This window comes from Equus przewalskii, chromosome 10, assembly GCF_037783145.1.
Source record: "Equus przewalskii isolate Varuska chromosome 10, EquPr2, whole genome shotgun sequence".
NCBI classification, from domain to species: domain Eukaryota; kingdom Metazoa; phylum Chordata; class Mammalia; order Perissodactyla; family Equidae; genus Equus; species Equus przewalskii.
In genome coordinates, this window is record NC_091840.1 from 22,023,437 (window position 1) to 22,049,000 (window position 25,564).

At 49.0% G+C, this 25,564-nt stretch overlaps 2 protein-coding genes across 5 annotated transcripts in view; one reads left to right on the plus strand and one right to left on the minus strand.

Annotated features, from left to right (window-relative positions):
• Positions 1–18,461, minus strand: part of LOC103550182 (uncharacterized) — a 30,590-nt gene extending 12,129 nt beyond the window's left edge. For 3 of the 4 annotated variants that reach the window (XM_070562022.1, XM_070562021.1, XM_070562020.1), the window contains exons 1-2: positions 16,968–18,461; positions 12,905–13,004 (exon numbers count right to left, since the gene is read on the minus strand). In XM_070562022.1, coding sequence (XP_070418123.1) covers positions 12,905–13,004; positions 16,968–17,120 — 253 coding nt within the window. In that variant the 5' untranslated portion in view covers positions 17,121–18,461. Of the gene's footprint in view, positions 1–12,904; positions 13,005–14,630; positions 14,753–16,967 lie in introns of those variants that run through there. The other variant, XR_011523363.1, reaches the window with a different exon arrangement.
• CCR7 (C-C motif chemokine receptor 7) lies at positions 12,907–24,592 on the plus strand. The gene is made up of 3 exons (XM_008518929.2): positions 12,907–12,990; positions 19,512–19,561; positions 22,514–24,592. Exons 1-3 carry the CDS (start codon positions 12,981–12,983, stop codon positions 23,591–23,593), a joined length of 1,140 nt encoding a protein of 379 aa, XP_008517151.1. The 5' UTR covers positions 12,907–12,980; the 3' UTR covers positions 23,594–24,592.
• Positions 24,593–25,564: the final 972 nt, after the last annotated feature.

A 25,564-nucleotide genomic window follows, 5' to 3' on the forward strand; every position in this document is an offset into this window, starting at 1 on the left:
GCACTAAACCCACCATAATTCAAATTTATTTTTAGATTTCTCAGCTGTAGAAATCTACAAAATGCCAAAATGGGCTCGGGCGATTCAGCCGACAGGAGGAAGGAGAGGGAGAAAGGGAATGAGCCGGCTGAGAACCCGCTCTCGGCCAGGTGCCTTGCTGACTCCACTTCATTTCATCCTCACAGGGACTCTCAGGAGAAAGCCCATTATCGGAGGTATTTTCACAGATATTGCAACTGAGGTTCTGGGTAGCTGAGCGACTCGGTCAAAGTCAAACAATCAGTAGTGGGACCTGGATTTGAAACCAGAACCAACTCAAAAGCCAGAGTTCTTCGTGTTGAACCCTCCCCTTCTCCTGTTCTCTCTTGTGCTCCCACAGCAAATTCCCATGTACCTTCTTTACCTGAGTGTTTGCAATATCCCTGCCCCAGCTACCTGTACCTTGCCCTTTTCAGCTTTGGAACAAAAATAGGGTCAATCAGAGAAGGTTCTGGAAACTGAAGAGTTTTCTTTCCCCCAAAAGAGAGACCAACAAATCAAAAGAGGCCTACATACTGCCTGCCCAGGTATTCATGTTATAAATCGAGCTAATAAACTAATAAATAAAACAGGCCAGGGCCAGCCAGGTAGCACAGTGGTTAAGTGCACACATTCCGCTTCAGTGGCCCGGGGTTTGCCGGTTCAGATCCCGGGTGCAGACATGGCACCGCTTGGCACACAATGCTGTGGTAGGCATCCCACATATAAAGTAGAGGAAGATGGGCACGGATATTAGCTCAGGGCCAGTCTTCCTCAGCAAAAAAGAGGGGGTTTGACAGCAGTTAGCTCAGGGATAATCTTCCTCAAAAAAATTAATTAATTAACTAAAAAATAAAATAGGCCATATTCTATTTTGAAAATATGTTTCCGTAAGGAAAAATATCTTTCATAATGACCTACGAGGCCCTGTTTATGTGTAGAATTCTCAGATTCCCTGATGAGCTTCCCTCCAGCCCCCTGCCCAGGCCTGCAGCTCACTCTCCTTCTCTTCCTACTCCCCAGCCTGGAGTAAGCTCCGTCTACACCACCAATCCATAGCCAGCCTTTGGCCACCTCTTGAGCCTAGGGTTTGTGAGTCCTGGGTCCCAGAGCATGACAGAAGTAGAGACACAGACCAGTGGTGGGCCCGTCCTTCACCTGACAGAAAGGAGTGCAGTCAGAAGAAGACGGGTGTCCCTCCACCTGGATCTGAGGGCAGCACTGCGTTTGTTGCAGGCACTATTTGCCCATCACTCTAAGCAGGATCCACGCAGTGAGCTGGAGCCACAACTGTTACCTCATCCTTCTACCTGCCATGAGCCCTAAACCTGACATTTGAAAGGAAATGATGCTTTTGACCATTTCAGTCAATCTGCAGTATTTGTCTTTCCCCACCCCTGGGACAGGGCTCAAGGAGCGGGAGGTTCTGGCACGCATACATTGACATTTACACATAGAATCTCCTTGGCTCTGTTTGTTCTTTGCTTTAAAAGTCTGCTCCAAAAACTATAAACAGAAACCAGATCTGTAGTTCCCAGGGGCTGGGGGTGGAGGAAGGGGTTGACTACAAAAGGGTGTGAGGGGATTTTGGGAGGCAACTGTCCTATAGTGTGTCTTGTTTGTGCTAGTGGTTACACAACTGTTCACATTTGTAAAAACCCCTAGAACTGTACACTAAAATAGGTGAATTTTCATGTATGTAAATTATATCTCGAAAAATGATGTAATTGGCAGCCAGTCCCATGGCCAAGTGGTTAAGTTCACACGCTCCACTTCAGCAGCCCAGGGTTTTGCCAGTGTGGATCCTGGGCGCGGACATGGCACCAGTCATTAGGCCACACTGAGGCGGCGTCCCACATGACACAACTGGAGGGACCCACAACTAGAATGTACAACTGTATACTGGGGGGATTTTGGGAGAAAAAAAAAAAAGAAAAAAAAAAGATTGGCAACAGTTGTTAGCCCACGTGCCAATCTTTAAAAAAAAATGATGTAATAAAAATTGTCTCTTCAAACCTCATTTAAGAAAGGAGGAGGACTTGAAAAAGGAATGTGTTAAAGCATCTAAATTATCTTCCTTTGGTGTGACATTTAGAGTAAGTCAGTGTAGTGCACACCTGTCACATTCGTCTTACAGATAGCCTTTCTTTCTGGAGGAAATGCCCTTGTTATGGTCCTGCCTCCCCAAGTAGAGGTCAAGGACTCAAACTCCCAGCCTCCCTTGCAGCTAAGATATGAGCATGTGATCTACTCTCGACCAATCAGAAGCACTCATACTCATAAGACATGGGTTCAGAAGTGAGCACTGTACAGGCACAGGGCTACATGGGGCTTCCATCTTTGCTGGTGTGGGGGCAGCAGAGGCATTTGACTTTGGGGCTTTCAGTGCTTGTGAAGTTGAGTTCCTGGTTACAAACTAGTGTTGTGTAGGGGAAAGAGGATAGACGAGGGAGTTCCATTCCTCACTCTCTGCGGCTGGCTGTGAGTCTCCTTTGGGAACGTCCTTAACTTCTCTGAGTCTGTTTCTTCATCTTTAGAATGGGCAGCACACTGCTTACCTCACAGGGTTGTTGTGAGATTAAATGAGGTGATTCAGGCTCTGGCATGCAATAGGTGCTGAATGAGTCTTAGCTGTCATCCTTCCTCAAACAGTAGGTAAGAGTCTTGAAATTGGTGACCTGTCTTATCAGCCTGGAAGCTTCCCCAGAGCAGGGACCCCATGAGCTTTACTCAGAAGGCAAAGCTGAAACTAATCTTTGAGGAGCAGGGACAGGTGGCCATGCACATAACTAGAGATATCCCCCATTAGGCTCCACTCCTCTGCCCCGCTCCTCTCTAGCAGTACCAAAGAGGCCACTATTTCATTAGCTCTAGATGGAGCCTGTTTGGGGTCAAATCAACAGAAATATGCTTCGCTTTAATTTAACACCCACTGGTTGGGCACCAAGAATATGCCGGGTGCTGTGTTAAGCATCTAAGAAATAAGAAAGGCGGCCCTTAGTTTTAACCTGATGGAGGGAGAAAGATTGCAGACACGCCTACAATACAAATTAGACTGAGAGATGCTGTCTTAGCAGTGTGAGCAGCCTTCTGTGGGCTGGAGGCGTCAGAAATTCTTTAGGAGGTGAGAGCTCTCGGAGCTGCGTCTTAAATGATGAGTTAGAGTCTAAAAGGGGGAGAAGGAGCCATAGGCATCTTAGCCTGAGAGAACAGCATGTGGAAAAGCCCAGAAGAATGAAAATGCACAGTTTTGGAGGGAACTCAAAGTTGGGCCAGAAAGGTTGGAGTACATAGGTGGGGAGTCAGAGACTAAGGCCTGAGCTGGTGAATGGGCCAGGGTGAGAAGGGCTTTGAATGCCGTGAAGAAGGCACAAGAGGACAATGAAGCAGCCAGCCCTCCTTAAACGATTGTGTGGGAAGGAACAGGATGGTTTCAGAACTCCTCCTGTCTTTTCTTCCTGACCAAAGCTCTGCTAGGATTTCCTAAATGTGCTTAACACAAGCTTCTCTGAACCCCGCAGTCTGTCCAGGAGATGATCAATGGAATCCCCAAACACGAGACCAGAGAGGACATCCAAGATCATCTGGTTCAATCCCCAGATGAGGAAACAAGAGGTGGGGGGGGTGCTCCTGGAAACTTGGCTGGCTGAGCCGAGACTGGAACCCACACTCTTTTCTACCGTAACAGGTGGTCTCGAGCTAGGCAAACATAAAGACACCTGGGTTTTCTAATAAGCAAAACGTACAAACTCACTTGTCACATACGCAGGATTGGCCCAGTAGTAGGCTTGGTCTGGGGGTGGGGAGCGAGCCCTCTGGATTCTCACTCATCACTTGCCATGAGACCAACCTCGTCATGTTCCACCCCTGCTTTCACGACAGAGGCTATTTTAGTCCAACTTTCTGGTCGCCCTTGCCATTTTGCCAGGATAAAGGTCACCATTGAAGTCAACACTGGGTCTCACTGAGGGGCAAAAGGAGCCCCGGGGGACTCTGGGCAACCCTCAGTCACACGCAGGGGCTCTGGCTTCGTGCTGTTTGGGGACAGCACAACAGTGCAGCCAGCCCCTCCCTCTCTGGTTGGCTGAAACTAGAATGGGATGAGGTTTTGCTGAGCTATTCTGGGAGAATTCTGCTCCCCTGCTTTCCCTCTCCCCTTCCTTCACACCCCCATCCTCACCTGTCCTCACCCCTTCCCTCAGGGAGCTTGGTGACATAGAAAACACAGACCCATAAAGCCTTCCTCTCAATGCCCAACAATGAACCCACGCAGCAAAACAGGAAGCATCTTCTTGTCAAGGCAAGCCCATTGTGCACACTCGTCCTGACAAGTGGCAGGAAACTGCCACCGGGCCGTGGCAACAGGTGTCAGGGTGACCTGAGACCTCCTGCTAGCCTCTGCCAGGACCTCCTTCTCTTTTCGTCCTCCTGGAGCACCACCTCCTTCCTCCCTGCAGCCTGACAACCCCTCACCTCACACTTGTTGCTTCTCTCTCTCTTGGTGGCCCAGGGCCTGATTAACACCTTAAAAGGCCCTAAACCCTAAAAAGATTATAGCCTCTCTCCAAATATAATTCCTGATACTGACCAACCAACACAAGATGTACACAGATGCTGAAATTAAGAGCTGCTTTTTTAGATTTTCTGATTACAAAATTCTAGGTAAGTTCAACACAGAACCCTTCTCAAATTTGGAGTGTCCTTGTCTGGCTGGGGCCCTAAATCCATGACAAATCTGCCTGTGGTGGAGGCCCCCTCTCCTTGGCTTCACATGGGAATAGATTGTTTCCAAGTGAAATAAAACAGGGATTGGAGATGAGGGCAGGGGTAAGAGGTGTGATCTTGGACTTTTGTCCACTGAATTACATGCTCAGAGGGACTAGAAGCCATAGGACACTCTGGGTAGAGCCAAGAAATTGGTACTTTGACCAGGGCTCCATCTGCAAGAAAGGCAGGGCTGAGCTTCTGCAGATCTGACTCCCTCCAGGGGACTCTGGGTCTGCTTCCTTCTATTGAGTTTCTCCAGACCAGACCTTCTAGAGAAGGTCTCTGCTCCTTCTCGCCCTGTTCAAAACATGCCCTGTTCTTTCTTACAACAGGAGGCTGAGTTTACAGTAGGCTAAGTTTTTCTTTATCCTCTAGGTCACCAAGCCGTCAGTAGGTGGTTAGACTGAATGACTATGAAGGTTTCTTCCAGTCCTGCTCCTTGCTCCTTCTCAGAAACCTTTGTTCATGGGCAAGACTTCCCCAAAGGCAGTGCGCACATTCTCAGAGAACAAGGCAGGGTACAGGATGTCTTCTCCGAGGGCATGTTTTCCAGGCAGGGAGGGGACAGCCATGGTCTGAGCCCTTCAGGTCATTCCTAGCGTCAGCCTGACATGGTGGGAAAAGCCCCTTAGCTTGGAGTCAAAGGTCAAGTCACTTCTCTTTGAGTCTCAGTTTCCTCAATCAGAAAATTGAAACCTACCAAACAGAGCAGTGCTGAAAGTTAAATGAGATAAGATATAAGAATGTGCTTAGAAATATGGAAACCCCAAACAAATGTGGAGACATTATTTTCCATTAGTTGACAAGCTCTTTGGTCATTAATTGACCATGGCTTATTGGGCCTTCAAGTCCTAGCGTTTGGCCCAATACCTGGCAGAGCAGGTGCTCAGTAGGTAGATGCTGAAAGAATGGATTGACAAGGGAATGGACGGAAGGACAAATGGACAAGCAGAGTAGTGGGGAACAGTCAACTCTGAGAAATGCTTTGCACACCATCTGTCTCACAATGCACAGCAGCAGGGAGAGATTCACTTCAAAGACACAGCAAAAGCAAAAGATATCACATGTGCCAAACTCAGCCAATCCGTAGAGCAGGTAACAAAGGTCAGAAACCTGGCCCACAGGCCATGTCTACCCTACAAGGAGGCCAAGTTACACAGTGTGGTTCTCTCTGTCTCCTGAACTCCCAAATTGAGCAATTCCGAGAAAGTAAACAACCTGTTCAAGTTCTGTCAGGCAAGACTTCTGGCCTTGGCACTTGCTACTGACCACTCACCACTACCCTCTTCCCTTTGTCTGGGTTATTGCTATTCCCCATAGATGCTATTCCCCATTTTTTCCATAGCCTTCCTGATTACCCTCCTATGTGCTACTATGTCATCTTGGGCTTGCCCACCATCCCCGTTAGCTCTTACTACATTGTACCATAATTTTGTCTTCCATTATTTTTTAAATATTATGAATAATACAATGAGACCTTTGTCCGCCACAAACAAAGCATTACCAACACAGTTTAAGCTCCTGGATATCCTCTGCATTTACATCCTCTTCCTTTCCCATCCTGAATTTAGTGTATACTTTTTCATGTATGTCTTTATACTTTCACTGCTTATGGGTAATTGCCTCTTTATTTTTCCATCTCCCCACTGTTATGGAATGAGTGTTTGAGCCCCCTAAAATTCATCTGTTGAAGTCCTAACCCCCAGTGTGGATACATTTGGAGATGGGGCCTCTAAGGAAGTAATTAACGTTAAATAAGGTCATAAAAGTGGGGCCCTGATCCAAGAAGGTCAACATCCTCATAAGAAAAGATATCACAGAACTCGCCTTCTTGTTTTCTCTCTCTGGCCTGGCACACACTGAGAGAAGGCCATGTGAGGACATAGAAAGTAGCCACCCGCAAGCCAAGAAGAGAGACTGACTCTGCCGGACCTTGATTTGGGACTTCCAGACTCCAGAACTGTGGTAAAATAAATTTCTGTTGTTTAAGCCACTGAGCCTGCGGTATTTTGTTACGGCAGCCAGAGCCGACTGATAAACCCACCGTGCTCCGTGTGAGTTTAGCGAGACCAGAAACCATGAGGATTCATCTTTGTATCTGTAGAGGCCAGCACCATGCCTGGCACATAAGTACTCATCAAATACTTACTGAATGAATGAATGAAGTCACCACAGAAGCAAAACAATTATCCTAGGCTCCATTCCCTGGGACCAAGGTATTCTCTGCTCTGACATGATGCTAGTCCCATTCAAGCTGCTGCTGAGATCAGGATATGCAGTCAGCTACCAATAAATTAAATTTAAAAGGAAGAAAAGGATTCCCAAGAAAGAGGTTAAGGGAGTGGTGGCATCTTAGGAAAAGGCTGAAGTCACTTCACCAATCGATTAAATGTTTATTTAATTTTTTAGATTTATGTAATTTATTTAGGTATTCAGTGTTGAACAGCCTTCATTTATGTAAGGTGATCCATCTTTGGAAGACCAAAGACCAAGTGGTCCAAAGGTGCCCCAGATATAAGCAGACACAATGAATTTACGCCTCTTATGGACATGACCTTTGTATGGACACTTTGGAGTATCCATGGCACTCCAACTGGACAACATGAACTCAGAGAGTCTGCCTTCTCTTATAAAACAAACCACATCCTCAGCACAGCTTGAACATGATGGTGCCCACTCTCACAAGGCCCTGAGCCTCAATATGGGGTTTCACTTCTAGAATCCCTGCTTTTACTTTTAAGATTCTCTAGAGAGAAAGAGGCAGCAGTCTCGAGGAGCTGACTTCAGTTCTCTTGTTAGGCATAGAATATATGCTCTTAACAAGTGGGCTGAGACAGAACCTTCTGTGATATAAGATATCACCCACAGGATCCATTATCGAACTATTATTGAACTACACCAAACTACACTTAAGAAAAAATCTGTTTTTAAAATCACAGAACTGATTGAGGCAATGTAAAGACCACCAAAAAAGTACACAGCACAATCTTATTTTCAAGAAGCATAAAGTCTGTTCCAGAACAGAAAATAGTGTACATGCCATTGCTGTATACGTCAATTTGGGTGTCCCTAAAGTCAAGTGCTGTGGGAGTTCAGAGGAGGGAGGACAATGAAAATGGGCCTGCCTGGGCCTTGAAGGATGGGATGGGATTTGCAAAATCATACTGGGTTCCTGCTATACTGTCCCTATCATAGAGGATGGATTTGCAGTGAATAGTCACTAATTGTATGCTAACATGTGGATGGAAAGCTCACAATCAGTGTTGAGAGATACAGGGAATCTCCATTGCCTCACTCAGAGACCTGCCAAGAAACTGAAACTGAAGGCTCGCAGGCCAAAGTCGGAGCCAGAGTTGGAGGGGTTGGAAAGAACTGTGAGAGAACAAAAGGGGTCTTGGGTGGGCACCACCACTTAAGCATCAGGCTGAGGCTACTAAAGGGATCAGAATCAGAAACAGCCCTTAACCGTGCCCCCCAACAACATGGTGCATCTACCACAAAGCTCACCAGTCCTGCCCTGAACACTGTGGATACTCCTGATCTGGGACCTTCTATATGGACCTATACCAGCTGGAGAACCAAGAAAATCCTTGAGGATAACAAGGATTATCCTGAGAAGGGAACTTGAAGCTTATGTGGTCCAATTCCATTACTTTTCAGATGGGCATCCAAGAACCAGTGAGAGGATTTAACTTGCCCAAGGTCATATAGTAAGTTATAGCAGAGGCAAGTTTGGAACACAGGTCTTTTGCCTCTAAGCTCATTTTGTCTCAGAAGCATCTGGCACATAGAAAAAGTCTCCAGGAGGAAGTTTCTGGAATAGTTCCAAACTGAAGTTGCCCTGCCCATCCTTACCAACACCCTGCCCAGACATAACCCTTAAGAGTCCTCTGCACTTAGTTAAAGAGATTGCCTATATCCCTAAAAGCAGGTGGGCTCCAAATGCCAATGATTAGAGCAGCTGAAACCTTGAAGCTGGAGGGAAAGTTCCACAAGGACTTCTCATGCCTCCATTTGGGGAATTTGGAATAACAGACAGTGGTTAAACAATGGGCAGGAGGCCACAAGAAAGTCCTACACTTCAGAGTCTCAGATACCAAAGCTTAGGAATCTCCTAGGCAGTCCAATATCCTCACCTTACATTTGAGAAAACAGAGGTCCAGAGAGGGGAAGCAACTCACCCAAGATCATACAGGGAGCTGGTGAAGAGCTAGGCTCACTGCACTATACCCTAACTGAATGTTCTTCATAATTCTTGGGAGAAGAAAAGCTATTCTATCTACTTGTTCCTCTGTCATCAGCCCTATACAATCTTGGATTTTCTTCCCTTGTTTTAGCTAAAGCATCATGTCATGCTTGGTCTTGGTCATAATTGTAGGCAACAAGGGTGTAATCTAACCTTAACTTCTTCTTTACCCTAAACTCCTTAGGGACAGAAATCACCTTGTATCAGTTAGCATTGAAGCAAACAAGACCCGTTCTAGGTATTTCAAACAAAAGGAATTTAACATAAGGAGCCAGTTATATAGATGACAGAAGAAGTAAGAAGTCAAACAGGAGATGGTGAGGTCACTCAGAGATTAATAACAGCAAGAAGTTGCCATCATCCCTGGAGCTGGAGGGACCCAGGGAGAAGATGGGGTTACCAGAGCTCAGAAACTAAGGCAGGACGTGGAGCCAAGATAGGAGTTACTCATCAGGTTCTGGCACCATAGAGGTTGGGGCTGGCTGATGGACTCAGATCAAAGACATGTATTCATGGCTGGGATGCCACTGGAAGCAGAGAAAGAAGAGAAACATCCTAGTGATGGAAAAAAATATACCATGCAAGCAGTACCCAAAGAGGAGTTGGAAAGGCTATACTAATATCAGATAAAATAGACTTTGACAAAGTTGTTTAGAGACAAAGGACATTTTATAATGATAAAAGGGTCAATCCATCAAGAAGATATAACAAATAAGCATACATGAACCTAAACAACAAAGCTCAAAAGTACGTGAAGCAAACACTGAGAGAATTAAAGGGAGAAATAAGAGAAATACACAATTCAACAATCATAGCCAGAGACTTAAATGCCCTACTGCCAATAATGGACACAACAACTAGGCAGTAGATCAATAAGGAATAAAAGACTTAAACAACACTATGAACCAACCTGGACCTAACAGATATCTACAGAATACTTCACCCAACAGCAGAATACACATTCTTCTCACATGCACATGTAACATTCTCAGGGTACACTATATGTTAGGATATAAAACAAATCTCAATAAATTCAAAAGAATTGAGATTATACAAAGTACATTCTCTGCCCACAATCAATAACAGAGGAAAATTTGAAGAATTCACAAATATGTGGAAATTAAACAATACACTGCTAAATAATCAATGGGTCAAAGAAGAACTCACAAGGGAAGTTAGAAAGTACTTTGAGACTAATGAAAATGAAAACACAACATATCAAAACTTATGGGATGCAGCTAAAGCTGTGCTTAGAGAGAAATTTATAGCTATAAACACCTATATTAGAAAAAAAAGAAGAAAGATCTCAAAGACTTCACCTCAAGGAAATCAGAAAAAGAAGAACAGGGGCCAGCCCTATGACCGAGTGGTTAAGTTCACATGCTCTGCTTCAGCGGCCCAGGGTTTCGCCAGTTCAAATCCTGGGTGCAGACATGGCACCACTCATCAGGCCATGCTTAGGCGGCATCCCACATGCTGCAACTAGAAGGACCCACAACTGAAAATACACAACTATGTACCGGGGGGCTTTGGGAGAAAAGGGAAAAATAAAATCTTTAAAAAAAACAAAAAGAAAAAGAAGAGCAAAGTAAACATAACTCAAGAAGAAGAAAGGAAATAATAAAGACTAAAGTGAAAATAAATGAAATAGAAATAGGAATAAGTAGATAAAATCAGTAAAACCAAAAGTTGGTACATTAAAAAATCAACAAAATTGATAAATCTTCAACTAGACTTACCCTGATACCAAAGCCACACAAATACATCACAATAAAGTAAAACTACAGACACTATATTATAAGGGATATTATTATACAGATTATATTATTATTATACAGAATATATTATATTATATAACAGATGCAAAAATCCTCAACAAAATATTAACACACCAAATCCAGCAACATATTAAAAAAATATTATACACCATAACCAAGTCATTTACCCCAGGAGTTCGAGGTTGGTTCAACATACAAAAATCAATCCATGTAATATACTATATTTAATAGAATAAAGGACAAAAAAACAAGGTTGTCTTAATGGACACAGAAAAGCATTTGATAAAATCCAGCAAACTAAGAACAGAAGAGAACATGATATACAAAATTAACTCAAAATGAATCAAAGCTAAATGTCAGAGCTAAAAACTATAAAACTCTTAGAAGAAAAGATAGGAATAAATCTTTGTGAACTTGAATTAGGCAATGGTTTCTTAGATATGACACCAAAAGCACAAGTGGAAAAAGAACAGTAAATGAATCGGGCCTTAAAATTTTAAAGTTTTGTGTTTCAAAGAACACCATCAAGAAAGTGAAAAGAAAACCCACAGAATGGGAGAAAATATTTACAAATCAGATATCTGATAAAGGACTTGTATCCAGAATACATAAAGAACTCTTATAACTCAACAATAAAAAACAAATAACCCAATTTAAAAACGGCAAAGGATTTAAATAGACATTTCTCTAAAGAAAATATACAAATGTCAATAAGCACATGAAAAAGTGCTTAATATCATTAGTCATTAGGATATTGCAAATCAAAACCAAAATAAGACACCACTTCATACCCACTAAGATGGCTAGAATAAAAAAGACAAACAATAAAAAGTTTTGTCAAGGATGTGAATCTTCATACATTACTGATGAGAATGTAAAATGGTGAGGCCACCGTGGAGAACAGTTTGACAGTTCCTCAGAAGGTTAAACATGTGGTTATCACATGACCCAGCCATTCCACTTATAGGCATATACTCAAGAGAAATAAGAGTACCGTCCACACAAAAATTTGTACACGAATGTTCATAGCAGCATTATTCATAATAGCCAAAAAGTGGAAACAACCCAAATGTCTAACTGATGATGGATAACCAAAATGTGATATATCCATACAATGGATTATTATTAGGCCATAAAAAGGAATGAGGAAGTGATACATGCTATAACATGGATGAACCTTGAAAGCATTATGCTAAGTGAAAGAAGCCAGACACAAAGGCCACATATCACATAACTCTATGTACATGAAATGTCCAGAATAGGTCAATCTATAGAGACAGAAAGTAGATTTGTGGTTACCAGGGGTGGGGGGTGGGATGAAGGGGAGATGGGGAGTCATTGCTAATGAGTATGAGGGTGTTTGCTGGGGGGAGGTGATAAAAAATGTTACCAGGAAGTGACATCAGCCTCATGGTGGTGAGAAGTTTCCTTTGTCTCTCCCCTCTAAATTACTACCAAAAAATATTCTAAAATCGATTGTGGTGATGGTTGCATAATGCTGTGAATATACAAAAAACATTTACTGGTACATTTTAAAAGGGTAAATTTTATATGTGAATTGTATCTCAATAAAGCTGTTCATTAAGAAAAAAACGAGGAAAGGAAGAGAAGAGGAAAGAAAATTAAAAACATACATCCTGGCATATCCCTTCCCTTCTACCTTCCCTCACCTGTCAGTGCCTCCCATTGGCCAAACTTGCCCAGAAGCCAGAGGGCAAAGTAGTCCCCTATGACACTGAGCAGAGCAGGGGAAGGACGGGGATATACCCCTGACCCATCTCTGACTCCCCCGCACAGGGTCTTCAGGCTATAAACATTTGTTGAATCAATAAATGGCCCTATTTCCCTGCCTTGAGCAGGGCCCCTCGTCTTGACGTCTGGACGCTGCCAGGTTGCACAGGGGGCTTTTTGAACATAAATGACCCAATGATTCATTATCCTGTGACCAGTGAGTGAGCTGTCACTTTCTGTCACCCTGTCATTCTCCTTGGTCCCAGAAGGCACTGGAGGGGCCCCGGGTGATTGGAGGGAGGAGTAGAGGTGGGAGGGGCAGGGAAGAGGGTGGCTCCTCTCACAACTTAAAAGGGGCTCATACCACTTCCTCCCCAGACAGGGGGAGTGCGAGGCCCGGCGCAGCCTTCCTGTGTGGTTTCAGCCGTCCCAAGCGTGTCATGGACCTGGGTGAGTGAGCCTCCCTGTATGAGAAAGAACAGTCCCAGGATCACTTTGACACCCAGACTGACTTTGTGGAATGGGGCTAGGGGGCAGGGGTGGAAGGCGTGGGGGAGCATCTAGAGAAATCAGGTTTTGGTATGGTGACATCGGCAGATGCTCCCAGAGAATGCCACCCTGTTCTCCCAGGCACAAAAGGTGCCCCTTTCAGATCCAGGTAAAGAGGCTAACCACTGGTACCAAGAAAGACAAGGACATCAAGGTTCTGTCCTTCTGGAACAGTAGGGACCCAAGAAGGCGGCGGGGCTGGGTTCAGTGGTGATCTGGACAGCACCTGTTCTCGTCTCAGCTTGGGGTGATGGGTGAGGCCTTCTGGGACCTGTTTCATCGCGGGGACATTCTCCTCAAAGGGCTCCAGACCCTCCACTCCCTCTCTGATTCCCACTTTTCTCCCCTGTGCAATAGAGATTAGAATCTCTGTTCTCTTGGGGTTATGAGGAGAGGAAATTAAAGGTGACTGCATTGTGCCGGTGGTTCTAGGCAATGCAAATGCAAGCTGCGGTTGTTTTCTCTCTGCCACACGTCGCACCAGCTTTGCTGTTGCCTCTTGCAGGTTAAAGTCTGGATGAGCAACATGAAATGGGACAGCAAGGGGCATTTGGCCTGGAGAAGTCACAGCCCCGGCTTCCAGCAGAGCCCCCTGTCTCACTCTTCCCTTTAAAAAGCCCGCCCTCTGCTCTAACCTCAGACTTAACTAGAAAGAGTACACGAGAAACCCTGAGGGGGCTCTGAGGGGTTCATCCAGCCCCAAACACCCCATTTATAAATCTCAGCTGTGGAGTCAGAGGCTGCTGAGGCTACGAAGGCCGGGTTCCTGGATGGCTCGCTCTTAGCAGCAAGCAAAGCACCGCGGCGGCCTCAAAGCCGCAAGGGGTTGGCTTTAAAAAGTGAAGGTTCCCTGGCGCGTCCTGTGCTGTCCTCACACCCCTCCCCACCACACCACAGCCTCTTGCCTTATCTCTGCCTTTCCCGCCCACCCGGAACCCCGGGTGGACCCAGCAAACAGCTGTGAAAGGGTTAAAGTGCCCCCCCACCACCCCGCCACCCACCACTGTGCACTCTCCGAGGCAGGCTCTAATTCCTGCATCTCGGTGCCAGGTGCATTGTGGGCGTGAGCAGAAAATGTTTGTGGAATGAATGAATGCCATCAAGAACTCTGAGGTGATTTGAGATTTTTAAAATCTCTCCCAGCTTCCTCTCCTCCCAGCAGCCTGCTCTCCAGCCCCACTCCTCAGACATCCACCCCCACTGCCCACCATCCCAGAATGCAGACCCCACTCCCGCCTCTCTTTTTGACCTCTGGGAGGAAACCAAGCAGGGTCCCAGTGGCGTGCTGGTAAATGTTGGAAAACCAGCTCCCCAGGACGGGGGAAGGGCCCCGATTTGTAGTGTTTGCCAATTTTCAGAGTGTAAATTCTCCCCCCATAGCTGATTTCAAGCCTTCAGACGACGACTTCAAGTCATGAAATGACTGAGCACAAAGACAGAAAGAAATGTACACCACTGGCTCAACGAGCCTGTGAGAGCCAGCTCCAGCACACCACCGAGGGTACCCCCCCCAGACCTAGGTTTGAGGATGCTAGCCTTACGGGCTTTGATGAGGGGAAGGAGGGCAACCATTGGTCCAGGAGAAAGGGATGTCCTTGCTGTATCACTCAACTCGAGAGATCCCCAACGGCCAAGCCTGAAATACCGGTAGGAAAGGAAGCCACTGAGAAGCTTTGCTCAGAACGGACTCCGGGCCGTTGGGCGGGCGGGTGGGCCACGAAGGATCTGTTTTTTCTCTCTTCATCTGCCCGTCAGGGAGCAAGAGGTGAGTGAGGGGGCAGAGTTTCTGTTACACAAAATGAAAACGTCGAACCAGGGCTGAGTTGGTCTTTTTCATGATTTGAATGAGCAGCCCTGAGGTGCCCTCCCCACCTTCGAGAGATGGGGCCTAAGACTTCAGCTAGAATTTTCCAAAGCAGAGAAAAGAAAAATGAATCTGTGACAGACTCAACTCGAAGTTTAGCCCGAAGGGGCAGCAGAGAGGGGTGCTGAAGGAATTCAGGGCCATCCCTCCAGGCCTTTGGGGACCTTGGCTGGGGAGGAGGAGAAAGCTGCAGCCCAGGGGAGCCGTTGGAAGAATCTCTCCTCTTTGCTTGGCACTTTCTTTCAGTCAACTATCATTGATTGAGGAATTCAAGCACGTACACACGTCAATAAGCCACTGCAACAGAGTAAGATACAGTGTGGATCGGGCAAAGCCAAGGTGATTGCGAAGTTCAGAGAAACGAACAGTGAACATGAGTCGGGGGCATTTAAGTTGGGTTTTGAAGCATGTGTAGGAGTTATCAAACCAGACAAGGAGGAGCAAGGGGCCCAGGAAGTAGCAGGGATAGCAAACTCAATTGCCATCAGTGACCAACAAGGTTAAGTGAGGGAAGGGACATAAGATCTAGTAAGTGGAGGCGGGCAGAGTAGACCAGTGGGTGCAATTTTTTGAAAATTCCATGCAGCCAAGCAGAATATCCTGGGAGCTCAGCCTGCAGGCTCCCAGAGCGCCAGCTCTGACAAAAGCTAGTAGAGAAGAAAGAAGCAAGTTGAGGTGGGTGTAAAGAGGCTGGCCATGGTAAGGAGGAAAGGAGAAGTGGGGGTGGGAGGGACAGGCAGGGCCAAACCTTAAGATACTGTGTGGCTTTGCGCAGGAGTTTGGGCTTTATCCTGAAAGCAAGGCGGAGCCAGTGAGGATTTTTCTTTTTCAATTAGGTGAGTCAAAGGAAGCAAATTTTTATTTTTCAATTAGGTGTGTTTCAGAAGGAGCTCTGTGGCAGCAAAGAGGCAGCAAAGCCTTATATCAGGGCAGAGGTGGGGCCAGCTCTGAGATGTTAGGGGATAGAGGCAACAGAACTAAGTGACCAATGGGATGTGAGAGAGTGACAGTTCCCTTCATGCTCCACTGAGGTCCCGATACACAGCAGGCTCATCAACAGTGTAGCGTGATGCAGTAGTGAGACTTCCATTCAAACCTCAGATCCATCTCTTAGCAGCTGTGTGACCCCAGGCAAGTGGCTTAACCTCTCTGGGCCTCTATTTTCTGGAATATAGAATGAAAATCACAACAGGTAGCTCACAGCATGTTGTAAGGGAGAGATACATGAAGACTAAGAGGCAACATAGAAGAGCAGTTAGGAGTGTGGTTTCTGGAGTCAAACAGATTGAAAGCCCGGCTCCACTACAAGCCAGTGGTGTGGCCGGTGGAAAGTTACTAATCTTGAAGTGTTTCGGTTTCCTTATTGCCGAGTGGGGATAGCAGCAGTACCACCTCATAGGCTTCTGCGAGGATGAAACAGTTTGGTGTGTGGTGAGAGCTCAGTGAATATGGATTATGCTGTTAGATAAAGCAGTTGGCGTGCAGAGAGTGTAAGATTCTCTAGCTGTCATCCGTCCCCGCCTGTCGTCTAAAAGAGGGTCCCCAGGCCTCTCCCCTTCTCTCCAGATCCTGTATCACTTTGCTGCTTCTTCCCTCCCCCTCTCCTCGGCCCCCAAAAAGAGAAAAGTCGTGTTGGCAGTGAGGAATTCCAGAGAAGAAAAGGGTTGGGGTGTCTTTTGGGGCCAGCTGCTGTGCAGCCGTGAACCCCTGGGGGGCCTGGGGGGCCTGGAAAATGTGGGGATGGAAGATCTGGCTTGAGGGGGAGCAGTCAACTAGCAATCTGGTCCTCCCAGCCCAGAAGGAAGCTCCTCTTTCTAAGGGCTCAGGTTGGAGTTCTAGGGAATTTTCTTTTCATTTTGTTCATTACTAGAAACTCAAGAACTCAGAAAATACCCCACGCCTAAGTCCACCAACCCCCACCCCCTGAGATTCCCAACTGTGCTGGTCCCACCGAGCTGCTGCCCAAGGCCAGTTGCTTTATGACTCTGTAACAGACAGAAATGATCTGACTCACGGTCGCTGACCGGGCGCCCTCTGCCACACACCAGAGTTCCCCTAAGTTCCCGTTCTTGAAAACGGCCCCTTCTGGTCCTACGAGATCCCTGCTCATCCACCATCTTCCACGTACCTGGAATGAGAAGTCACCTACACACGTGCGCGCGCGCATGTACACACGCCAGCCACCCGCCTCCCCTCCCCCAGCCAGTGGCGAAGGACTGGAACCGAGCCCAGGAGCAGGGGCTGATGGAGTAAAACAGAAACACAGCTCCTGCTCCTCGTGTTTCACCTGTTGTGACTTATCAAAACTTTGAGGTTTCTCGGTTCTCACTAACAGTCAGAGCGGGCTTTCTCTAGAGTAACCGAAAGGCTTGTACGTGTACAAAGAAACCTCGAGCGCTGACACCAAGATGAGTCAGTGGAGGATGGGCGGTGCGTTGGACCCTAAAGAGAGTGTGGTTAAGGGTGGAGATGTGGACTCAAGCTCAGGGGCTCATGGGGTAACTTAGCAAGGCAGAGGGGACGAGAGAAGGGAGCTACGATGTTGCACGAGGATCCATGCCCACCCGGGGGCAAATACTCGGGCGCAAGCTGAGGACGATGGGGCAGTGGGTGCGTGTCCCCAGAAACAGAAGATCCAGCCAGGAAGGCAGTTCCTGTAGACAGTGGAGGGCTTGACTGCCATGCTAAGCATCAGGGGCTTCCTCCTTAGGGCTGGGGAGCACGCTTCTAAGGATTTAGGAGGAGTGCTGGCATCAGAGCTGTGCTTCCGGAAGATGTGTCTAGCAGCAGCATGCAGTATAACTTCCTTGAGTCAGGAAAAATATTTGTTTATTTATGTGGCATGATGCCCTTCCTCCTTCCCCCAGGAATCCCCAAACCCAGAATCCCCCTCCTTAGGTGGTCCCCCTTCAGCACAACTGTGATTGAATGTTATGCGGCGGGATTTCCAGCAGGTGGTGCTGTGGCCAAGGACACAATGCCTGGGAACGCGCTGCTTCCTCTTGGCAAGCTCAGAGGCCTTCAGCCTCCAGAAGGGGCTTGAAGCAGAGTCCGGAGCATTTCCCTGTCGCTACTGAGACTGGAAGTGCGACGGGCCTGCAAGTCCTGCCTTGACATTCGTTTGCAGCATTGCAGTTACTGACCCTCCTGTGGGCCAGGCCTCAGCTGGGAACTGAGGGTCAGGGTATGGGGAGGCGGCTACAGAGGTGAAGAGGGCACAGCTCCTGCCCTCACGGTGCTCCCAGACTTTTAGGAGAGATAAGACTTCACCCTAAATAACCCTGCGAACTGTTCTCCCTGCTCAGCCCTCCGAGGAAATAAGTTCCTGGTGCAGCCCCCAGCTCAGCCACAAAGCAGAACTGAGCAGCCAAGCACCCATCCTCTGTCCGCAGCACAGCAGGGCTGTGCTAACCTGGGGCCTCAACCTGCTGCTCAGACCCCAGGAGGGCCTCCTGACCTCCAGAAGGGACCCAGGCTCTGACCCTGCTGGGCAGGCTGGCCGAGGTCCCTCCCCAGAGCAGACCAGGTTCCCCTCTCGCCCATCTCCCAGGCGCTGGGCCGGAAACAAGTGAAAGAAGAGAAAACATACACACACTTCAGCGCAGCAAAAAGCCAGTGGTTACCTCAGGGAACGGTCTCCATCCCTCATGCCTTCCACAAGGCAGTGTCCCCTCAGGCCACTTTGGTGCTCCCTCCCTTGGAAGAAGGGCAAACAGGGCATTCATTCCTTCCTTCCTTCATTCACTTCCTTCATTCACTTCATTCACTTCCTTCCTCAGCACACAATTCCTAGGCACCCCTTCCATTCTGAGCCTGCACAGGTAAACGGGAAGAGGTCCCAGCCTCAAAAGCAGGCTGAGGGATGGGCCAGTCGAACCACCAGTCAGTGATGAATGAACATCAGTTGAATGAGGGCGTGTTGGGGGGCTGGTGGAACCCCAAAGCACTCTCCCATCCTCGAGAAGCCGATAACCTCACTGCCCCACCCAGCCCTGTGAAATCACCCTATTCCCTCAGCGGGCCTCCCTCAGGAGACACAAGGCTTCATGTGTGGCTGTCCACCCACCTGGTTGCAGAAAAAATGCTCCCCGATGGCTATTGACACCAGAGCAGTGCAGAACACACACACACACACACACACACACCCCATCCCCACCACCTCAGTGCCTTGCTTCCTGCATAACCTGACATGGAAGGGGGCTACTCAGACCCAGGAGTCAAGGTCAGTTGAAGATCAGCCTTGGGGGGTGGTGTGGGCCAGGGTGGACTTTCCAACTCCAGAAGTGGCCCTGAAGAGCCAAGAAGCGGGGAGGGGCTGCCCTGCATTCTGATCCTGCTCTTTTCCAGGACCTCGGAGTGGAGGAGGTGAGGGCAGTGAGGCTGGGCGGCCGGCCAGGTGCTCCAAGGCACAATCTGGTTCTGATGTTCTGTTTCGGCAAACGTGGTACCTGGAGCTTGTGTTGGAAGTTCCCAAGAGTGTCTCCAGTCTCCTCAGCTTTCTTTAATAACCAAGAGCAGTCCCTGTCAAGCAATAACTTTCTCACCTTGTCTCCTGCAGGGAAGCCAATGAAAAGCATGCTGGTGGTGGCTCTCCTTGTCATTTTCCAGGTGAGTTCTCCTGCCAAGGGAAGCTCTGTACCCTCCTCCACACCCCCCTCCCCAAGCCCTCCCCTTCCCAAGGTTCTGGTGGAGGAGCTGGGCATTTGCTGGAAGGAAATAGACCCAGACACAAACCCATTCACCATTCATTAAGCTGATGGCCGCCCCTTTCCATCTGCTGAGTGACCCTAGAAAGCCACAGATGTCCTCTGAACTTCCTTTACTCTATTTAAATTAAAACATAAGGGAAAATAAGTTAACACCACCTTCCCCACCCCACTTCCAATATCTCCATCCAGGAGACAGAAACGTGGGCTCTGTCTGAGTTCTTGGAGAGAGAGGAGCAGCAAAAAGCAAAGGTTGTGAGGTTACTGGGTTTTGCACCTATGTGCACACACCCACACGTGTAAAACTTCATATGAGAGCTGAGAAAAGAACCCTTGGTCAGGTGGCCTGGTTACTATCCTATCACCCCAAATCTGTCTCCCATCTTCAACCTCCAGCCAGCCAAAGGCTCCCCTCCAAGCCCTGGTTCCCTTTTGTGAAATAAAGAGACCCATCTGAGCCCCACGGTGGGGCAGGGAAAAAAGGATGGGGCCCAGATACTGGGGAGGGGGGTAGACGGCACAGATACTTTGCAGGAGCCTGAAGTCTGCAGGAGCAAAGGCCCCCAATGTACAAGGTTCTGCTTCTCCGTCCCAGAAATGGAGACAGGAAATCTGCCCTACCAAGCGCCAGAGTTAGAAGAAACTAAAACTCACAGAGTCGACTTTCCCCCATTTGTTGCGGGTGGAAGTTCCTGGAGGGGGAGGGGAGTGACTGAGGCCAGAGCTGGAGAGGCAGTGCTTCAGAATTTGGCTCTTCCCCAGGTCTGGAGGCCAGAAGGGCAGCTTTCCAGGAGCTCTGGCCAGAGACAGGCCTCAAGCTGGGCGCTCTTCCCAAAACCCCATCCCAGAGGCCCCCCGGAGCTTGGGCTACAGCCCGCGGCTGGGTCCCCTTCCCCATCACCACTCCCTCCCCTCTTTCCCCCCTGTTTCCAGGACTCCGGAGGGGCTGTGTTGCCGGAAGTGGAGGCTGGAAGGGACAGCTGTGTCTCATTCTTCTCTTTACTTGGGGGGATAGGGGTGGCTCATATGGGGCAGGATGTGGTGGGGCTGTGGGCTGCAGAGGCATCAAGCCTAGCGGCCCGTGGGGCGAGGGAGAGGGATGATGAGGGGGAAGAGAAGGCAGGACGGAGTCATAGGGAGCACTCTTCATAGAGGCTGGGCGCACTGCCTCCAGGGTGGCCCCAAACACCCTTATGATTAGGAACTCCAGACCCAAGGCCTCGGGCTTTACCATGGGTGGCAGAGGGCAGCCAGCCTCTCCCAGGACTCCCAGGCTGCAATCACGCCCGGACGAGGGAAAAGGGGTTGCCACTGACTTTTCTTCTTAAGGTAGCAATCAATGCCCAAAGAAAAGACTCCTGGCATTATGTCATCTTCATCCTGTCCCCAAGCAGAACAGTGATGACTCCAGAATTTGGAAGTGAGAAAGACAAAGACAGGATACAGAGAAGTAGGAATACAGGGTTCCACTTCTGGCTGCGTAACCGTGAGCGAGCCACATCCAGCCACATTACTTCTTCAAGAGCCTCCCTTTCTTCATCTCTAACGTCTCTCTAGCTCCCCAGTTGTATGAAAATCCATTGAGCTGAGCTGCCCAGAAGAGGGACCATGAGTTTCCTGCGGCAGTCTTGCAGCCCAGCTCCCAGCCCTGCGCAACTCAGCAGTCCCTGTCGCTGTGCACAGAGGCCCGAGGCGCATGTGTCCTCCTTCATTGATAAAATCACAGCAGGCTGCTGAACCTTCACTCTGCCCTGCAGACAAGCTAAAAAAAGCCCTGAGCAGCTGAGCCCTGCTGATCGGGATCTGCCGGAAGAGAGGCAGAAAGGTGGGGGAGGGTAGGAGCACAGAGGGAAAGAAGGAGACAGAGCTGTGCTTCCTTCCAGGGGCTCCAAGAGGCCTCAGTCACAGATGATGGCCCCATGGCCCCGTCACCCATTCCTACAATAGCCAAGGAGTTCAGAGCACACATGGCCTGAGCTCCTGCTGCGCCGGGAGCTGCGCCACAGGCCCCAGGGATCTGTAAAAGTCTTCAAGACGCTCACCACCCATGATCACAGCAGCTTGCCCTAAACCAGGGCTTCATGGCCTCTTAACAGCGCTTTTGCCTTCCTCTCTTCACAACCCAGGCCCTCCTCAACTTAATCCCAAGGTGGAGTTTCCCTCAAAAGCCAAGGCATTTTGTAGGCCCCCTGGAAAGCTCTTTCTACCAGGTTCTAAAGGAGGCTCAAGAAGAAAGACACATGTTCCCACTCTCCTGGGTTTTCTAGCAGGCAAAATAAAACCTCCATGGAGATGAAATGGTGCCAGAACCTGGGTTGGGTACCTCACAACAACCAGGTAAAGGAGATAGTTCATCTTCAACTCACAGATGAGAAAACCGAGCCTCAGAGAGATGAAGTGTGTTTAACTGGCTCAAGGCTCATTAGACCCCAAAGCCCGGACTATTTCCAGTCCACCGTCAGCACATACAAGGTCGAGTCTCTCAGAGCTGGCAAAATAAGACCCTTGCTACTTACCGTAAAAGCAGAATCTCCAGCTCCACCCTGGCCTACTGAATCAGAACATGTATTTTCACAAGATCCCCGGGTAATTCATATGCATGTTAAAGTCTGAGAAGCACTGGTTTCAGACCAAAGAATCACTTGGAAAGCTTAGAAAAACAGATTCCTGGGCCCCACCCCCTGAGATTTGGGTTCAGTAGGTCATAGGTGGAGCCCAAGAGTTTGCAGGTGATATAGATGCTGCTCCTGATGGGAGCCATGCTTTGAAACCGCTGCTCTGGGCAATCCAAGGCAGTGAGATTTAGAGCTGCTTAGCTGAACTGGATTGCATTCCTCTGTTTCCTTCCCCTCAGGTGTGCCTGTGCCAAGATGAGGTCACGGACGATTACATCGGCGACAACACCACGGTGGACTACACACTGTATGAGTCTGTGTGCTTCAAGAAGGATGTCCGGAACTTTAAGGCCTGGTTCCTCCCAATCATGTACTCCATCATTTGCTTCCTGGGCCTGCTGGGCAACGGGCTGGTCGTGCTGACCTACATCTATTTCAAGAGGCTCAAGACCATGACTGATACCTACCTGCTCAACCTGGCCGTGGCAGACATCCTCTTCCTCCTGACCCTACCCTTCTGGGCATACAGCGCAGCCAAGTCCTGGGCCTTCGGTGTCCACGTTTGCAAGCTCATCTTTGGCATCTACAAGATAAGCTTCTTCAGCGGCATGCTCCTGCTTCTTTGCATCAGTATCGACCGCTATGTTGCCATCGTCCAGGCTGTCTCGGCCCACCGCCACCGTGCTCGCGTCCTTCTCATCAGCAAGCTCTCCTGTGTGGGCATCTGGATGCTGGCCATGGTGCTCTCCATCCCAGAGCTGCTGTACAGCGGCATCCAGAAGAGCAGCAGTGAGCAAACCCTGCGGTGCTCTCTCATCACCGAGCATGTGGAGGCCCTGATCACCATCCAGGTAGCTCAGATGGTGGTAGGCTTTCTGATCCCCCTGGTGGCCATGAGCTTCTGCTACCTTGTCATCATACGCACGCTGCTCCAGGCACGCAACTTCGAACGCAACAAGGCCATCAAGGTGATCATCGCTGTGGTGGTGGTCTTCATTGCCTTCCAGCTGCCCTACAATGGGGTGGTCCTGGCCCAGACAGTGGCCAACTTCAATATCACCAACAGCGGCAGCTGTGAGCTCAGCAAGCAGCTCAACATTGCCTACGATGTCACCTACAGCCTGGCCTGCGTCCGCTGCTGCGTCAACCCTTTCTTGTACGCGTTCATCGGCGTCAAGTTCCGCAACGACCTCTTCAAGCTCTTCAAGGACTTGGGCTGCCTCAGCCAGGAGCGGCTCCGCCAGTGGTCTTCCTGCCGGCACACCCGGCGTTCCTCGATGAGTATGGAGGCTGAGACCACCACCACCTTCTCCCCATAGAAGGCTCCTCTGTCTGGACTAGAAGGACCTCTCCCAGGGCCCCTGGATTGGGGATGGGGAGCAGATGCAATGACTCAGGACCCAAGCACGGCAGATGGAAAGGCAATTCTAGCCATTAAGGTTTATCTCAAGGTGAAAATACATGCCACAGACAAGGCTAACCCCAACCCCAGCTACCTCAATCAAACTTGCCAACAGACATGGCTGATAAGCTACCCCAGATCCGGCAATGCTCCAAAACCAAGGTTGTTGTCCCTCTAACCAAAACCCAAAAGTGAAAGTCCAGAGACAGTTCACACCTCCTGGAGTGAGGGAACAGGTGTCGAGAGCTAGGGTGGTGGAAGGAGCCTGGCGAGTCCTCTCGATGAAGCTTCTTCCCACCTAGAAAGAAGTCCTCTCTGAGACTCAAGGGCTAAGGCAAGGTCTTCCAGAAAACAAGGCTTTGACTCCAAGAACAGAGGTGATGGGGAGACTTCTTGGCTCGGCGGGGAAAGGAGGACGCCAATGGGTCAAACTAACTCTGAATCCCTCCCTCCATCTCTCTTTTTCCACTGTCGTCAGAGCCAACAAGAAATGACAGCCTCCAAGCCTTCCTAAAAGCACACTTGCCCCCGCCTGCCACCTCTCCTCAGGCTGCTGCCCTCCCAGGCGCTCCACAGCGAAGGGGTGTGGTGTTTCCTGCAGGCCAGGCCAGCTGCCTCAGCCCCGCCAAAACTGTGTTCCCAGCCAGCGCTCTGGAGCAGGGATGACGTGTGGCCAGCCCTTCTCAGGTCTCAGCTCTGCTGGGATGGGAGGAGAGGCCAGGGAGAAAGGTTAGGGGCCCAGGGGTGGGTGACAACGCTGGCTGCTGAAAGCCCATGAGCTGCTTCTTTGTTCTCTGTCACGGGACAAAAATCTCTCATCCTATTCTGCTTTCAGTTCATTAAGAGAGCACATTTTACTCATACACAAATAAAAGTTTTCCCTTGTGGAAACAACAGCTTTAAAAGAAAGGAAAAAGATCTCTGGTAAATGGCAAATGAGTGTGTTCCTATTTTGCAAACCCCCACGCCCCACCCAGCCACCCCCACCTACCCCCCCTCTCCCCAGTCTTCGTTTCTCAGAGACGCTCAGAGCCACGAGGTCTGCTGAGCTATGCTCTGAGCACATCCAATGACGCAGGCCCAAGAAGCTGAAGGGGTTAGAAAGAGGGGAAGTACAGGGTGTCCATCTTGCAAATACCCTACCAGAGCTCATGGGATAGGACCCCAGCCTGTGCAGTCAGCAGTGACGCAGAGACACAGGTCTGAGCCAAGCTTTGGAAAGAACCAAGTCATCCCTGTAACCTTTATGGCTAGGAACTCTCCCTGACCCTTCACAACATTTACACGCTGGTCTGCTCATCTGTCCCAACTCAGTCTGGAACTAGAGCCCCTGGCCCTTTGTCAGTCTCCTCAGGTTCTCAGAACTGGTGTTGAGAGGGAGGGCCTCTCCCAGGGCTCAGAGACCACTGCATGCTGGATTAAAGGGGTTTACGATGAGACCCATGTGATAGGCTGCACTCTTTGCTGGATGCCTGAGAACCAGGACCACCCATGACCCTCACTGTTGCCACAATGGCCTTTCATGGTGTGGATACCCATCGTGGAGGGGCAGGGATCAAGGAATAGCCACTGCCCCCCCACCAGGCGAAGTATCCATATCACAGGGTGCCCTGATGCCTGCCCAGAACCGTGATTTCTCCAAGCCAAAGAGAAGGTTAGTCCAACCTGTGATGTATGAGGAGGTGTCCGAAGGGCCCTGCACTGCAATAGCCTGGGGACTGGGGCAGGGCACAGACGGGGAGGGCTGAGACACCCATGCAAAAGGTAGTTTCAACAATTTTCCAAAGTGAAAAGAGCCTCGATGGAAATAGAGCCTGCCTGGTAATGATTCCATTCCCTATTCCCATTCCCTATTCTCATAAGCACATTACATTACCCTCCTCTGCAG

What these genes read in the sequence shown, in the direction of transcription:
- CCR7 (XM_008518929.2), top strand. An exon ending in CTCTCCTTGTCATTTTCCAG is followed by an intron (nt 19,562 to 22,513) that starts GTGAGTTCTCCT and finishes CCTTCCCCTCAG; the next exon opens with GTGTGCCTGTGCCAAGATGA.